The 18,107-nt window shown below is 34.8% G+C and overlaps 1 protein-coding gene across 1 annotated transcript in view; it reads right to left on the bottom strand.

Annotated features, from left to right (window-relative positions):
* LOC150104147 (protein Fe65 homolog) overlaps positions 1–18,107 on the bottom strand; it is a 554,216-nt gene that overhangs the window by 344,697 nt on the left and 191,412 nt on the right. Inside the window, exon 4 of the mRNA XM_090396406.1 lies at positions 6,874–7,156. Within this exon, the coding sequence (XP_090252532.1) occupies positions 6,874–7,156 (283 nt within the window). The remainder of the gene's footprint in view (positions 1–6,873; positions 7,157–18,107) is intronic.

Below are 18,107 nucleotides of genomic sequence, written 5' to 3'. Positions count from 1 at the left end.
GGGTTGACAGCTGTTCAGAGGTGAAGTGACACCTTGAGAAAAAGAGAAATCTTAGTTTATTGGAAGCCAAAGAGGCAATGGTTGTGATGTGTTTATGCCAGACTTGATGTCAGGTAATTTCAAGAAGAGAAATGTCATCTTGTTTAGAGATTTGAGTATTGTCAAAGCTAATATAGGGGGGAAAAAAAAGAGAAAAGGTTCCGGGACATATGGCAGAATTGTGTTTTGCTAGAATTGAAATTGACGAGGTTATCTGAATCTCATTGGAGGATGGCCCAGATATCATAACCGAGGACAATGGAGGTGGTTTAGTGGTGCATGGTTTATCAAATGAAAGGGAGGAGTGTAATGTGCTGTCATCAGTGAAACTGTGTATTGGGTTGGCGGTTAACTGGAGTAGGTCATTGACATAGAGAAGGAAGAGGGTTGGTGAGAGAACAGAACCTTATGGAATCCCAGAATTAGTTGAACAGTGAGAGGATAAGGAACGGCTTACCATCACATGTAGTGTGTCTATCTAGTCACAAAGCTGGAAACTCAAATGCAGAAGTCTTGGGATATACCAAATGATGTAAGCTTGCCTACTAGGCATTTGAGCCAGACTAGGTCAAAAGCTTTGGAGATATTAAGCACAACTACTTTTCCATGGTATTTGTCTAGAGATGGGTGACATATGTGAGCAGATTTCCTAGTAATCAGTAGTAGCAGAACCATACTGGTGCTCATTTCTTAGTTGGGTGCCTTTGAGATGGTGTTGGAGTTGGGTATTAATGGTTATTTCCATTATATTTTTGAATTTTATAATTTTAATTTTGATGGTAGAATTGTTCTTCTTGTGAATGGTCTGAACATCAGGAGAATTTTTAGTGTCTAATATGGACAGCTTTCTTTCTGGAATAGGTGGGGGACATTTACCAGAAACAGTAATGCATGCATTGGAGAAAAAGAATGAAACCAGGAATTTTTTTTTTTTTCCCTTTAATGGATGATAATGCAACAAAACCATCTGGGTGCGACAAGGGAAAAGTGTTGAACAAAAATTACAACCAATTACTTTGGTAAGAGACCAAAACGCTTAGCTGGCATTTCTTGCAGTTGTTTTGGCTTTGAACATAAACACTAAAGGAAGATAGAATTCTTAAAGAAAGCCAGTTGTGGTATGCTTAATTATACACTGGTACACTCTTGGCATACCTTTTGGAGAACCAAGGATTAGATAGGGGGAATGAAGTTTGGAATGGTATGAGGAATGTATATTCCATGCCAATAAAGATCATTTTGGTAGTGCATGTTTGAGCTGCGAGGTTGTAAACAATAGTCCAACCAAGGGGATGAGCATAGAAGTTATGAAAGTCATCCCAATTTGGCATTGTTATGATGCCAGACTACCCTTGACTGAGAACAGCTGTGTGAGTGTTGTTCCTCAGGAGAGGAGATCATCCTAAATTGTGATCTGAATTACCTAGGGGGACATATAACATTCATAGCATACTTGGAAGGATCACTAGTGAGGAAGAGATTTAGGATGTACATCACTATTCCAAGATCAAATAATTATTCTTAAAGTGAGGTTAGACAGTCTCCACAACTAATCACACTTGAACTGAATAAGTTCAAGTGTGATTAGTTGAACCGAAGCAAGTACACAGAAACATTTCTGTTTCAAGGAAAGAAAACAGAAATGTTTCTGTGTACTTGCTTTGGCAGTACATATACTAAAATTGGAACTATCCATTCCGTACTTTAAAAAATCCAAATTTTCATGAGGGAGAACTACTTAGAGTGCACTTCTACTATTTATGTAAGTTATTCTGGACTTTTTTTGAAACTAGAGCATTTTGCAAGGAATGTCAGATACACAAAAGAACATATACAACTACCCTAATGGCAGAAGGAATCACACAGAATACGGTTTGGATAATTAAGGTGAAATGTGGTTCTTGCAGATTGTAACTCCAGTCAGGTTAAACTGAACTGTAGTCAACCTGAACCTGCAGTTTTGACTGTAGGTTCAGTTTGTATGTTGTGAATGAAGTTGAGTGTGGAAATAAAAAAAAAATTTTTTTTTTTTTTTTTAATTTTAGCAGTATTTTTGGAGGAAGGCTGGGTTTTTTTATTTCATTTTAACCACAGTCATACCTCATCCGAGTGTTTACTGTCCTGTTAGTGTTTTCACTGTATATTGGGATACACACACACACACACACACACACACACACACACACACACACACACACACACACACACACACACACACACACACACACACACACACACAGTGAAAAGACATACTCTCTTAGACATGCCATCCATATAGAGAACATCCATTCTCCATTCTGTAATGCAAATAGCAGCAGGATTATGGGAAAGCTGATTGGGAAGCCTCCAACACACTACCATCAGGTTTGGTCCTGTACACTATCTGGTGGCTATCCTACAAAAAGATGAGATTGGGGATTCTCTGGATCTACACAGTATGTTTGGCATGCTGATGAAGGGTATTGCTCACAATCAATGTTTGAACACTGAGTGGGAAAGAAGCTATAGCTCCCACTCTGATGACAAAATATAGCATCTGCAATGAACAAGGAGGCAAAATGTTATTGGACAATGAATGTTGTCTACTACCTAATACACCACTCAACAAAATTAACAAAACAGAAAATGTGGTGTAACTCATGCAATACGCAATGAAGGGCAAAATTTGGTACAATCGACTAACAATGAAATGAGGAGTAACTATCAAAGAGTAGTGGTCTCTACTCTTTGATTAAGTGTTTTATTTCTAATCCATCTCTCATATCTATAAGTTAAAATTGGTTTGAACACTGTCTTATATACAGATAGTTCAATGTTCTCCATATAAATTTATTCAGGTGACTTCCTTCTATATACCAGCTTTGCTAATGATATTATCCATTTTCATCTTTAATTTGCAATCTTCACCAAAAACTGTGCCTAAATAGCTGAAATGTTTTACTTGTATTTCATCAGGAAATCTTGCAGACCTGTACAGGATTTATTTAGAAACATCCCCTGCATAAAATAAAGAGCTCCAGTTTTGATACTAAGACCACTTTACTTGATAATGTGCACCCTTGTCTCAAAACATGACTTAACATCAAACCATCTTCCTGTACCTCCTTCAGTTCTAACTGCTAACTTGCAACACAAATACAGACTAAGTATTGCTCTGTATAATGTCCCATTTACACCATATATATAACTGCAACATTTTGAACAGGTTTTCCTCCTGGCACCTTTATATGCTTTTCCAGATCTACAAAACTTACATTTATATCTTTGTTATATATACAGCGCCGGCACCTAGTCTTTTTCTTTTGTGTGTGATTAATGTTCGGTGCCTTTCCAAAAAAGTTTTTTTTGAATAAAGTGTGAATAAACAAACAGGAAATGAAAAACAAATGAAAATCACTTTACAGTATAATGTTACCTACGGATTAGTCCTGCTTATACAATTTTTTTTTTACACGGAACTCAACAATTAATCATAAGTTGATTTATGATACATCAAAAAATAAAGAACTATTTTAAGTATATTTTCGTAAATTTTAATCAAAAATTACATGATATAATCGGGTCCAGGATATAATTTCAGAATTTATTTGTTCATTTCTGGGAAGATCTGAAGGGGCCCGAACGGAAGACGACATACATTCATAATTATGTATGTACCATTCGTTGTTCATTTAAACTCTTATCTCATATTTTTTGACATTTTTAGGCACCTTTTCTTCTGCGGCATCTGTGTATATTGCACACTTCGCACACACCACCAGCCGAGCCTGTGTATATATATATATATATATATAATCTGATTTTGGCAAACTATTCGGTTTGAACCAAACTTGTTATTTGCTAAGCTTCCTTTTCAAAATTTTTCTTAGCCCCTTCTCAAGTATATTTGTGTCAATTTTATTAGGAATACTCAGTAGGGAAATTCCTCTGTAATTCTCATATTTGGTTTTATTTTAATAGTTAAGATATCAAGGGAATATAACAAAGATCTGAATGTAAGTTTTTGTAGATCTGAAAAAGACATATGACAAGGTGCCAAGAGAAAAACTGTTCAAAATGCTGCAGTTATATAGTGTAAATAGGACATTACATAGGGCAATACCTAGTCCATATCTGAGTTGTAAGTCAGCAGTTAGAAGTGAAGGAGGTACAAGAAGATGCTTTTATGTTAAATCAGGTGTGAGACAAGGATGCATATTATGTGTACCCTTGCCTCACATCTGATTTATTTATCTATATTCATTTATTATGTTATTTATCTGCTGTTATGTATATGGATCATATTATGAAAATCAGCAATAAAAAAGACAGGCAATGAAATTAAGCAGACACACTGAAAACATCAATTACATCCTGAATGGAGAACTTATAGACCGAGTAAAACATTTCAGCTATTTAGGCACAATTTTTAGCAAAGATGAGAAATTAAATTTGGAAACAGACAACAGAATTATCAAAGTTGCTATGATAAATATAAGAGAGAAATTAGTCAAAACACTAAACTAGATATGTACAAGACAGTGTCAAACCAATTTTAACATATAGATCTGAGAGCTGGATTAGAAATAAAACACTTGATCAAAGACTGGAAGCCACAGATACGAGAGTTCTGAGAAAGATTAGGGAAGAGAGAAAATGGCATCAACAGCAGTATTGTATTTTTAAAAAAAGGAGTAAATTAGGAAAGAATTTCACATTTTCAGTATTCAGGAATGTGTGAGTAGAGCTAACCTTGGATTTTGTTGTTCTTGTTGTTTTTTTTTTTATGTAGTTTGCACCCATGAAAGGTTTTCTTTTTGATACATCTATAGTATATTTGCACTCTGAATGGTATAAGGGTTTTTTTCTATTTTTTTTTTTTTTATTAATTTTTATATATATTTTTTGGTATTTAATTATTTTACATAGTCCACAAACCCTGCTCTAGAGACCAAACATGGAACTTTTTTCAAGCCACTTCAAGAGTGCAGTAAGTAGGGCAGTAGTCTTACACCAGGCAATGAAATTCATCTTCCACCTAAAGGCAATCACAAACATCTATGACCATGGCAGGATTCAAACCCACACCCTGTTTTTTTCTGGAGAGCAGATATGACAATTACTTGGCTAATCAGGTTAGCAAGAAAGTGTTTTTTTACAAGAAGATAGGAAAAAGATCCAGAGAAAGATCAAGATTTTGTGGATTAATAAGTAAGAATACAGAAATACAAGGAGTCTTAACAGATAATGGATTAATTTGTAGGAAAACTGATAGAAAGTTTGTAATGATGTAAATTTTTCACATCATACTATCATAATATGTACAATCCTTCTATTAGGAATTTTATGATGATGAATTACCTGAAATCCTCAATGAAATAAACACGAACACACCATACCATTAAAAATCAAAAATTATAAATCAGTACAGTTTTTTTTAACTACTAGATAAAGATCTGTCAAATACAAACTTCATAACTTTTAATTAAAGAAATACTGTATAATGCCCAATGTTTCTTTATATTTACAGTTTCTAAAAGAACAGCATAAATTTTTGCCAGATGTCCATCATTGATCTCTGTCCAATTAGGAAATGACCTGTTCACACCAGCTGTGCCAATCACTTTCTGCCTCTCCTCCCCATTATTATTATTATTACGGGCAACTCCAAAGAGTCCTTAGACTCATCGAGGGAGGCCCTAAACATTATGTCAAGAACTATTCAGCATTCGAACAGTATCTATCATACTTTGCTTTGAACTTATTCACAGTCATGGCACTCTAATAGCTTATTCTGCTCATTCACCACTCTCCAAGTAAAAAAACCTAGTTCTAGCATGCTTGCTAACTACACTCTTGCTCAGTTTCCATGGATGGCCCTAGTTCTCCCACCATCAGACCTGTTCTGAAAAATTTACTCTTGTAATTAATCTTGAGACTGTGAGAAAGAATTGGCAATGTCTATGTTCAGGTTGTTTAACTGAAGTCTCAGTACAAGCAGGATCCTAAAGGAATGGGGGACAAAAAGACATCCCAGTTCCATCATCATCATCATCATCATCAATTTCCTGATATTTATCTTCAAAGTTGTATCTTCAAGATTGTAAAGGATACTATTATATATATATGATTTTACATTATCACAATATGTCCTGTCAACAATTTTCTTCCAAATTAGTCAATCAATTGTCAGCACTCCAGTATTTCAAAATTTTATAGTTCTGTCTTCTAAGGCATTTCTGATTGTATTAATCCACCTAGATCTTGGTCTTTACCTGCCATCTTGGCATTAAACACTATTTCCAACCTTTCCTGTCCCATTCTGTTAAGTAAACATGATAATAAAACAATGGTAAGTAAACATACCATCTAGACTGAATCCTAACAATGTCAAGTTCCTTCCTAATATATTCATTTGTAAACCTATAGCACATAAGCACCATACTAATGATTTTTTCTTTTTTTTAAGAAAAAAAATTATTAATTTTTATATGGTCTGGAAACCCTACTCTAGAGAACAAACGTGGAACATTAAAGCCACTTCAGACATCTAATAAGCTGAGCAGTGCTCTCACAATAGTGATGAAATTCATCTACCACCTAAAGACAAATTACAAACATCCATGCTTGCAGTGGGATTCCAACTCACTTCCTGTTGGTTTGAGTGCAGGTACATTAACCACTTGATTAAACCAGGCTGGCAAATGAAACAGTAATGAAATCTTAATTATGACGAGCTGTCAGTTTCCTTTATGCATTTTAACTGTACTTAGATGATAATATATTTTCATTTAAAATTAAAGTATCAAACAAAAATTTATCAATTCATTAACAGTTTAATAGCAGTTTACTCACAAATTATTTTCACAATCAGGCGACAACAGAGGTGCATTTTCTAGAGTTCCACTGGTGTCCGCATTTATGTCTATTCCCATAGAAACGGTATCCAATTGGGCATAGCTGCGGCGACTCTGTATAGCTGGTTTACGACTGAACCTGCATACAGCATCTAATTCTTCATATAATTCATCATACTCGTCTTCTGCTGGTTCTAACTGGCTTGTTGGTTCTGGATTACTGTTGACATCTGATGGGTCTAGATGATAATTCGGATTTGCAAAACTAAGTACCCCATTTTCTAAATTGAGAAAAAAAAAATACATAATTTAGTGCAATGTGTAAAAATAATAATATAACATGATTTCTATTACAGTGCACGTAAATCTCTGGTTTTGATAATGTGAAATTTTCAACTGTTTCTTTCACAGGTTATTTAAAAAGAAAAATTCAATAACACCAGCAAAATGTCATGATGAATCAAGTCATAAACAATTTTTCAAAGTATGAAACAACCACTGAACATGTTTAATAAAGACGGTTCTTTATTTCTAACCAAAGAATATGAGTGGCACTTAATGAATGTTTAACTATTTATTACACTTATTAATGCTTAGATAATAAATAGTCAGCTCTTGTTATATCAAACTTACAATTGAAAACAGTAGCTTGTCATTATGGGCAATTTGCTATAGTAAAGAAACTTTTCTTATGACTCTCTACAACACTGATGCTGTGGGACTACAAGATTTTTTCAGTAGTTAGTTAGTTTTCTAACAACAAGAGTCATCATCTGTAATTTTATTTGCTGCATATTCACAATTAGACAAATATGAGCAGGACCAAAATTAAAATACAAATTTGAGATGAGAAATAATCAGGAAAGACAAAAAATATATATATCCAGTCTATATATATAAAAAGATAAGCCGAAATTTGAGACATTTTTATGTCACGTTTTTTGTCTCTTCATTGTTTTCAGCTGGGTTAAGCCGATAAGCTGTTAAGCCAAAATCTGAAACGTTTCACGTCCAACAATGTGTTTGCCTTCATCAGAAACAATTTGTTAGACGTTTCAAAACAATGGAGTGGCTTGCCCAGAACTCGGGGGGAGGGGGCAGAACCCCCTTAGTGTATATATATATATATATATTGATAAAAGAGAATCTCTTATGAAGATTCTCTTTTATCAATGGGGTGCTTATTTAGTAATGATATGCTTTCAAATATTGCAGAAGATATAAATACTAATGATGAAATTATCAATATCCATCATTTGTAGTGGCAGAGTTAAGAATTGCATTTTGGGAATAGACAATATGAGTGGCAAAAACGATATTTAGTGCAGTTATTTAATGAAATCTTAACCTCTAAAGAAATTCCTCATGATCAGAAATTAGGAAGAATAATACATAAAAAAAACTGTTCTCAGTAATGTGCAAACTAAAGAATTATTTCAAAGAATTATAAAAAAGAAAATAAAAGCAACTTATGAGCAACATTTACGAGAAGGGCCAATGGAATTAGGAGAAAGTGCTCCACAACGGGAGTGCAATCTACACTATTACAATTATTGATGTTAAAATGTGTAAAAACAACAGAAATCTTTATAGCCACATATTTCTTCTTATTGCAGAAATATATCTAAGCAGAAATGCATAGTTTGAAATATCAAAAGAAAAAAAGGTAAAAAAATACTCAATATCATATTACAGTACTATAAAAATATCACTGTAACAATCAAATCTGTAGCAGATGAAACATGAAATACTAGTTAAGAGAAGAATCAGGCATGCAGAGATATCTATGCTACCTGGGAAACTGATACAAGTCCATCCCAGAAAATTGTGAATATCTGTAAATGAACAAAAATTGCATCACAATAAATAGATGATATAGTATTGTTTACAGATAATAAGAAAAACAAAGTATATGAGAGCCAATCTATGAAAAACAGCAAAGACCATGCAATGGAATAAATTTTGATAAAATCAAAACAATGTCAATAGAAACAGAAAAAACTCACCTTGAAAGTGGAGGAAGTAAGCTGGAACAGGTTAAATAATTTAATGACTTGGCATTTTAATTACAGACGAATTAAATTATACTGAATAAATCTAGGTCATCTATTATGAATATGCTTACAAATATTTCGAAAAATGAACATCTTTACAAAGAACTTAGCTCAATGGTACCCCTATAGTTATAATACAGAGAGATAGGTTGTCAAACAAAAGGAAAAACAAATATAGGTGCACCAATTTTCCCAGAGCCCCAAATGAAATGTGAATTAAATTGCTGAATACATACATAAATACAGGTAGAAGTGATACAGTATAAACAAAAGCAGGTTCATTAATTGCTATACTTACAAAGAATGTTAAAATAGTACAGCTCTCTCTCTCAAAGTTGCAAAATTTAGAATTTTATTGAGACTGTAGAGCTAATCCTAAAAGTTTAGAAGTAGAGGACTGCTCCAAATTACTGTCTTTTTTTAATAGTAACTGGATTCCTCATTCAGCTTTGATATTGTGTGTGTGAGGGGCGGCATAAAACATCCTGAAATTGATTAATGTGATTTGATGAAATAGTAACATTATATAAGAAAGGAAATAAGCTAGAATGTAAAAATGATAGAACAGTTGCCTTGATAAGTCACCTTGGTAAAGTGATGATGATCATATTGACAGAAAGATTGAGAACACAATTGGAAGCATACCTTGCAGACGAGCAAGTAGGATTTAGGAAGGATCGAACTACAATTCAACAGATTTTGACAATGAGGTTAATAGCAGAGAAAGCCCGGAGAAAAAACAAAAACATATATACTTGCTTTGTTGATTTTCAGAAAACATTTGACAGCATGGACCAAAAGGTGACATTAGCAGTTCTGAAATCCTATGGAATTGATAAAAAATTGATAAAAAAACTGAGATTTGCAGATGACATTGTTATTATTGAAGAAGACGAAAGAGAACTACAAAAAAAAAAAAAAACTGAAACTGTTAAATGAGGAAGGGAAGAGATTTGGACTTGTTATGAACTTGGAAAAAACAAAGACAATGGTATTTGGTGAGCAGAACATGAAACAAAAGATACAAGTGGATGGAACTGATATAGAAAATGTAGAACAATTCACATATTTGGGAAGTAAACTGGCATATGACTTGGACTGCGAAAAAGAAATAAAGATCAGAATTGCAAAGGGAAGAACAAATCTGAAGGCCATGGATAACATCTGGAAAAGTAAAGTGATCAGCTTGCAAACAAAACTAAGAGTACTGGAAATATGCATCTTCAGCAGTGTACTCTATGAATCTGAAACGTGGGTAATAAATAAGAAATCAAGAAAAAGAATTTTGGCATTTGAAAGAACTTGTTACAGGAAGATTCTAAGAATAGGATGGGTACAGAAAATCATCAATGAAGAGCTCTATCAGAAGATACAACCAAAACAGAATCTAATGCAGAAGATTATAAATCAGAAGCTGCAATTATTTGGACATATCTATAGAATGAGTGAGGACTGGAAGATAAATACATTTATGTTTGGTATTTTGGATGGTTTAAACAGAAGAGGTAGACCATACAGAGAATGGATAGATGATATAAAAGACTGGTGTGGAATGGGTGTACAAAAACTGCGACACTGCGCAGTGGACAAAGAAAGGTGGAATAAGATAGTGAAGCAGGCATTGGACATCAACGGGCAGTGAGTCCATGGTTCGTGATGATGATCCTTTCTTGTGTAATTTTTCATACATAAAAAATCATTAGTCTGTTCAGTCAAGAAGGAGCATTGCTCTAACCCTCTGATTAATTCACCTATCAACTCAGTTAATTTGTTAATAATAAGTTTTCCTTGTTGTCCTCTTCATGATTTTTGCTATTTCTGTCAGGAATAAGAACAATGTCTATAATTTCAGTCAGTACAGAGATGGGGAACAGATGTTTCTTTATCAATGTTCATACACTACTATACAATTGTACTTACTGCAGCAGATCCTGTAACACTTTTTTCTTTTCTTTTTTTTTATATTCAAGCAACTCATGAACAACTTCTATGATAGATTAAATCCTATAAAGCTACTGCCAACATTTTCAGCAGAATTATCAAATATCAAGCCAAGCTGCTTATGCCAGAATGTCATCCTTGCCAGCATTTACCACGTCTAGCAATGTTTCATGAAATATTAATGATATGCAGCCTTTACAGAATATAATATTCTTTTTATATATTATTAAATAATTATGGAAGTCATATAAAATTGTTTATTTGTACAATTTTTGGCTACATTTCATAGTCATTTTCAATGCATTACATGAAAATAACCACAAAAAGAGAACAACATTTAAATTGAAAGTGCATGTTATTATGTGTGAATTCAGTGGAATAATACCAAAGTTCTACACAAAAGCTACCTAGTCTAGTCATAAATACTGTTACAACTTGAACAGAGCATAAACCTTTAATCTATCAAGAAATCATTTACAGCTTTCAGCACATACAAACCACATGTATAATGTGCATATAGCAGCACTCAATGTTTGAAACACCCCCCCCCCCTTTCTGTCTTCATGTACACCTGAAGTCTCTGAAGCTACATATCGATGGCAGCACACGCACAACATCCAGTGGAAATGGCTGTTTGCTCCAAATCCTATTTCAGGCTGGCAATGCTGGGATGTCATTTCTTGCAGACTACTCTCACAAACTCCAACCACAATTTGAAGTCCAATGAATTCAGATTTGGACTTCGAGATGGCCAATAAGATGGTGATATGTGGTCAGGCACATTCACTGCTAATCACTGTTGTGTGGTCCTCACAAAGGTGTCGTTTGGGGCCATACCACAGTTCCAGCACGGTGTCTTGACCTTTTCTCACTGAAATACAACTTGGATTCCCCCCCCCCCCCCAGTATGTCATCCACTAAACCATCACTGATGCAGGGTGATGACTTCTCTGAATGCTGGTTGTTATTTGTTTTGGTGGTTAAACAACTCTTCAATGGTAATAATCTTTTCATCTATAACTGGACCTACTTGTAGTTCCAGTTACAGGTTGCATTAGGATGCAACAACTCACAAGTTGTTGCATCCTAATGGCATGGTCGACCTGTTATTTGGCAGTCAGCTACATCTTCTGTATCAGAAGATGTATCTGACTGCCAAAATGATTGCTCTTCTGAATTGGCTGCTGCCATTTTTCCACTTGTTTCACCACAGAAGAAGTAGACCAGCCACCGGTCAACACCTATACACTGTCCAGATTTGAACATGCCAAACTAACTTCTCATCAGCTTCCTTCATTCCATCCACCTCTATTCTTTGCAAAAATCTCCCCCATACTGATTTTCCCACTGAGTGCAACCTCCCTCTTTAAGAAACATATCAACAGGCTACATTTTGCTCCTTAATAACGTGCCCACACATGGCCCTGTAGTGTTATAGATCTTGTGACCTTTCATGTGTGTGGGATCAACAACAACAAAAAAGTAGTAAGCATTATATCATCTTCCCAGGTATACATATATCCCTGATATATACATATATTGGGGGGTGCAAAGTCCAACTCTACCTCCCTGTGGTACACCCTGGAGTGTTGGGAATCCTAACCATTATCGAACCTGGACCCAGCACCACTAACAGAGCTCTGGCAAACACTTCAGAACCCTGGTCAGGAGTAGTGTATATGCGACCACAGCAAAGATGCCACTACAACAACAGAACCCCCCCCCCCTGAGTTATTCTGTGCGGCCCACACTTACCTTTCTATAGCGGCGGTAAGGCACTGAGTGAGGCCAGGGATGCTAAGAATCTCACAGATGAAAATCTATGAAAATGGCATTCGGTATCCTCAATACTCTAACTTTGGCAAGAGACTACAGAATAGATTTATTAATCAAAGAACTACCCAATATCAACTTGGATATCCTGCTAGTGAATGAAACAAAAAAGATTGAAAGAACTGACAGCAAGATGGTACAATGGTTCACAGATAATCCTCGGGGCATCCTCAAACAATGGCAAACAAAGTGGAGTGGGCTTCATTGTTAAATCTAATCTCACCATGTTGATCCTTTCTTGTAACATCATATCTGAAAGAATAGGTGTATTCATAATTGGAATAGAGAACAATATAACAATAAAATTAATATCCTGCTGTGCTCCAACATCTGTAACTGATAATCAAGAAATAGAAAATTTTTACATGAATCTTGAACAGGCATTAAATTACAAGTCAACATACACTTTTGTTGGTGGTGACTTTAATGCCAAAATAGGATGTGGAAAAGAAAACAAAATTTATAGGACCACATGGCCTGGGAGAAAGAAATAGAAGAGGAGAGAGAGATTAGCTAAATTTGCTGCAGCTGAACAACTCTTTATCATGAACATTTTTTTCAACAAACGCCCAGGAAGATGATGGACTTGACAATCACTGAATGGAGACACAAAAAATGAAATTGACTACATTTTAACAGACTGGTACAAAATGTTGGTACAATAGGTGAAACATACTTCAACATAAATTCTGACCACATAAGAACAGACCACAAAAAAGAACAACATATCAGGGCAACATCAAATCACAAAAAACAACCAAAACAAATAGACTACCACAAGTTCAGGAAGTACATAGAAGAGACCAAATGGACTATTAAGAACTGTTATATAAATGATGATTATATTGACTTTATTAATAAATTCAATGAGTGCAAGAAAAAATCAGAAATTCCTGTGAAACAAAAGAAAAGAGAACAACTCTCACCTCAAACTATAGAACTACTGAAAAAGAGAAAAGAACTGAAGAAATCTGAAGAAACTTTTCTAGAATACAAAATTATCTGTAAGTTACTAAAGAAAAGAATTCCAGAAGACTACAAAGCTTTCAGAATACAAAAACTAAGAGAAGCAGTGCAGGCAAAAACCAGCCTGAAAAAAAAAAATAGAAAAAGACTTCAATTTTAAACAGTCAATTCCATCTGCTTTACAGGATCAAAATGGAGAAAAACATACTAATAGAAAAAGGATAGAAGAAATTGTGCAGAATTTTTATAATGATCTCTATGCAACTAAGTGCCAAGTTTCAGAACCTATCATTCCAAAACCAAGCAATATACCAGATGTACTTCCAGAAGAAATAGAACATGCCCTTAAGAAAATGAGTAACTCAGGACTTGATAGTGTTAAGGCTGAAGAAATCCAATAAGGTAAACCAATTATTTTCAAAGCGTTGGCTGCCAGATTCACGTAGTACTTCAAAGAGAGAAAGATTCCAGAGGAATGGCAGACCTCAAAAACCATACATCTATTCAAAAAAGGGAACAAGGGAGAACTATCATCCAATCTGTCTACTCTCTCTCATATATATAAAATCATGAACAGAGTAATACTGAACAGAATCCAAAACACTCTGGAAGAGAGCAGGCAGGATTCAGAAGAGGCTTCTCCACAATAGTCATATCTAGGTCATTTCACAACTAACAGAAAAATGCAGAGAATACCAAATCTCTCTATGTTTCCTCTTTATTGATTTTAAAAAAGCATTTGATACCATAGAACACAATGCAGTCATTAGTGCCTTACTGGAAATAAATGTGGACCCTACTTACATCCACATGATAAAAGAAATTAATAAAAATCAGACCACACAAATAACCCTTTTTGATCAACCTATAAATATAGATATAAAGAGAGGGAGTCCATCAAGGCGATGTGATCTCCCCAAATCTATTTACCAGCACTTTAGAATACATTCCGAAAAAAAAATAGACCTAAACAGAGGAATAAGCATAGATGTTGAAAAACTACAAATCCTTATGTTTGCTGATGATCTAGTACTGATATCCCAAAACCCAAAAGACCTAGAAGAAATAGGTGAAAAAATATACACAAACAGCAATAAGATAGGCTTAGAAATGAATCTAGAAAAAACAAAATGGATCAAAAACATCTACACAAGTGACAGTCATCTATGTATTGATAACATCCCTATAGAACAATTATTTAGGACAAACAATAAAAATGAATAACGATTTATCCGAAGAACTAGCAAAAAGAAAGCAAGCTGCATGGCTATCATTCAACAGACTAAAAGAAACACTTACTGATCCAAATCTTGACATCTCTGCAAAGGCAAAACTATTTAATAGTGACATTCTTCCATCACTCACATATGGATCAGAAACATGGAACACAACAAGAAAAGAAGAAGAGACTCGCAGAATAATTCAGCATGCAATAGAATGCAGGATTTGGAACATCAGCAAAATGGAACATGTTAGAAACACGGAACTAAGAAAGAGATCAGGCATAAAAGATGTGGTAACTGCAGTATATGAAAGCAAGATGAGATGGGCAGGTCACATAGCCAGACTCAGGGATAACAGATGGACATATAGACTACTCAACTGGCAACCAAGAATAAAGAGAAAACCAGGAAGACCACCTACAAGATGGGAAAATCCACTAATGAAATCTATGGGTATAACATGGAAGAGAGAGGCTCAAGATCGAGATCATTGGAGGCATCTTTGTGACCTGCCCTCATGGAGAAATCCTGAGTGAAACACAGGTCCATCAAGGTAACATATACCCCCCCCCCCCCCCTCCTTACATTAAAATCCTTACATTATTCAAAAAAACATTCTTTTTGAACTTTACAGAGCAAAACTTCACATGCAAACTCCTGTTTGCTTACACTTGGGTAAACAATAAAATCTGGAATATAATTTCTTTTAAAGAATAATTTACTAAGTTAAAATATAGATACTATATGTACATATGTGTATACACACACACAGCTAACTCTATCGAGAGCATTTAATAATATGATTGTACATCATTTTGCTACTATATGGAAAATACTTCAACATTGTGGAGGGAATATAAAGAATTATATAATCAGCATACCTGTCAGGAGTACAAAGTGCAAGCAAGACGGGTGACTAGTATGGTTTAAGAAAGATCAAATCAATTTGAGAGAAAATTAGCTAAGCAGGCAAATCTAAAAGATTTTTTCATTATTAAAAAGTAAAAGGAAAAACTGACTATGGAAGATGACTTTAATCAATGCCTGAAGGTAGGAAGATGCCAAAGACATAAGAAATAGTTCAGTTGTTAAGTGATCATTTTGCAAAGGCGAATCATCTAGTGGAGATTTTGCAGTTCCTGATGTGACAGAGATGCATTTCAAAATTGAGGTAGATGAACAGGAGGTGTTCAACATAATAAAATATATCAATGTGAATACAGCAGTGGGACTGGATGGCATGTCAACCCATGTACTATGCGAATGTGCAAGAGAATTGACATTGCCTGTGATGAAGTTTTTCAATTTAAGTCTCAGCTCTGGCAAGGTTCCAGGGGAGTGGAAAGAGGGAAAGATAGTTCCATTACATAAAGGTGGTTCCAAGACAGAAATATCAAATTACAGCCCAATAAATATAGAGAAATGGTTGTTAAAGTATTGGTAAAAATTAAAAATTCAACAGTGGGTCAATAGAGATGCAATACTCTATAGTGGGAAGTATGGCTTTGTAAAGGGTAGTTCCTGTCTTAGTAATTTATTCACATTCTATAATAATGTAACAGCAGAATTGGATAAAGGAAATGACATGACACTTTTACACTTTGCAAAGGCATTTGACAGAATATAACATAGAAAACTTTAGAAAAGTTGGAGCAAATGGGAATGGATACGAAGCTAGTAGCATGGAGAATGAGGGTGACTAGTGGAGTACCTCAGGGTGTTATACTAGGGCCACTACTCTTTAATTTGTGCATCAATGATATAGGGAAAAATTTAAAAGGGGGGGGGGAATATCAATTGTTTGCTGATGATACAAAACTGGGGAGGACAGTAGCTGATAAAGGTGATATAGATATCCTGGAGAATGATTTAAATAAACTGGTATTGTGGGCAAAGTAATGATCATCAACATTACAAAATGTAAATGTTACAAAATGCAAGGTATGCACTTTGGGGTTGAAAAGGTTGCATACTGTGTATCACATTGATAGTATTGAATTACAAGAAATTGATGAGGATAGAAACTTGGGGATAATGGTGGACAGAGAGTTGAAGTTCAGAGGGGATATGGCAAAATAGTTCAGAGGATTACTTGGATGATGAAAAACATGCTACCAAGTAAAGATAGGGAAGTTATTATCCCTCTTTATAAGGCTATGATTTGGCTGCATTGTGACTAGTGTGCACAGATTTTGTCACCAAAGTTTCTTGGGGATCAGCAGACAATAGAGAGGATTCAGAGAAGAGTGACCAAGCTGGTAACAGGTCTATAAAATGCTACCTATGAGGACAGGTTGAAGGTGTCTGGATTACCAAGTTTAGTTGATAGGTGGAAAAGAGGGGACATGATAGAAACTTATTAGATGTTAAAGGAGTTTTATAAATTGATGCAATGGAAATTTTTCAATATAGAACAAATAGTCAGAGAACTAGGAGTCATCTGTGAAAGTTGTGTAAAAGTGTGCGTACTAGATTTTTTGCATGGAGAATAGTGGAGAGTGAAATGGAATGCCAGAATTAGTTGTCAGTGCATTGATGACAATAAACGAGTTTAAGGAGGTTTTGTGTGTGTAAATGTTAGTATGGTTCTCTCTCACACACACTGAGTCTCCGGTCTCCATGGAGATACAGTAAAATAATAATAAGTGATTTAGCTCTCAATATGGTGTAGCTTTCCACAAATGGTTTTTTCTTTTTCTTTCTTTTTTTTTTGTGACTGATAGTCACAGGTTTGGTCTGCTGTGTAGAGTCAAGCTAGAGGTACAAGAGAGTTATTATTTTTTATCATCCACAGTTTATGAAACTCCCAGACACCTTGCAAAACTATTTTAAACAAAGATCAAATCTAGGCTGGGTACTATCCCCTCCCTGCAATAAACTTTTCCAAGAGAAAGCATGCCATGCATCATGGAGTACTAGGAGAATTCGATATGAAATCACCTACTTTCATTGACAAGAAGACTAGTCATGAAGTTACTTCATGCACAAACTTTTCATTTACTTATGCTTGGGTAAAGGATTAAAAAACAAATATAATTTCATGTCATTTATAATTTATGTACACAGAGTTAGTTCTCTGAATGCAAATCCCATTCAACATATTTGATTTGCACACCGTGTAATACAAGATGCAAATCTGCCTTGACCAGATCTTGTTAATTTCCAAGCTACAGAGTAAATTATAACAGGAATATTAAGGCAAAAATGTATGTATT

The sequence above is a fragment of the Typopeltis vanoorti genome, chromosome 8 (assembly GCF_054136105.1).
Source record: "Typopeltis vanoorti isolate ZY-2024b chromosome 8, IOZ_Tvanoo_1.0, whole genome shotgun sequence".
Taxonomy (NCBI): Eukaryota; Metazoa; Arthropoda; class Arachnida; order Uropygi; family Thelyphonidae; genus Typopeltis; species Typopeltis vanoorti.
This window is presented reverse-complemented; position numbering and strand designations above follow the sequence as displayed.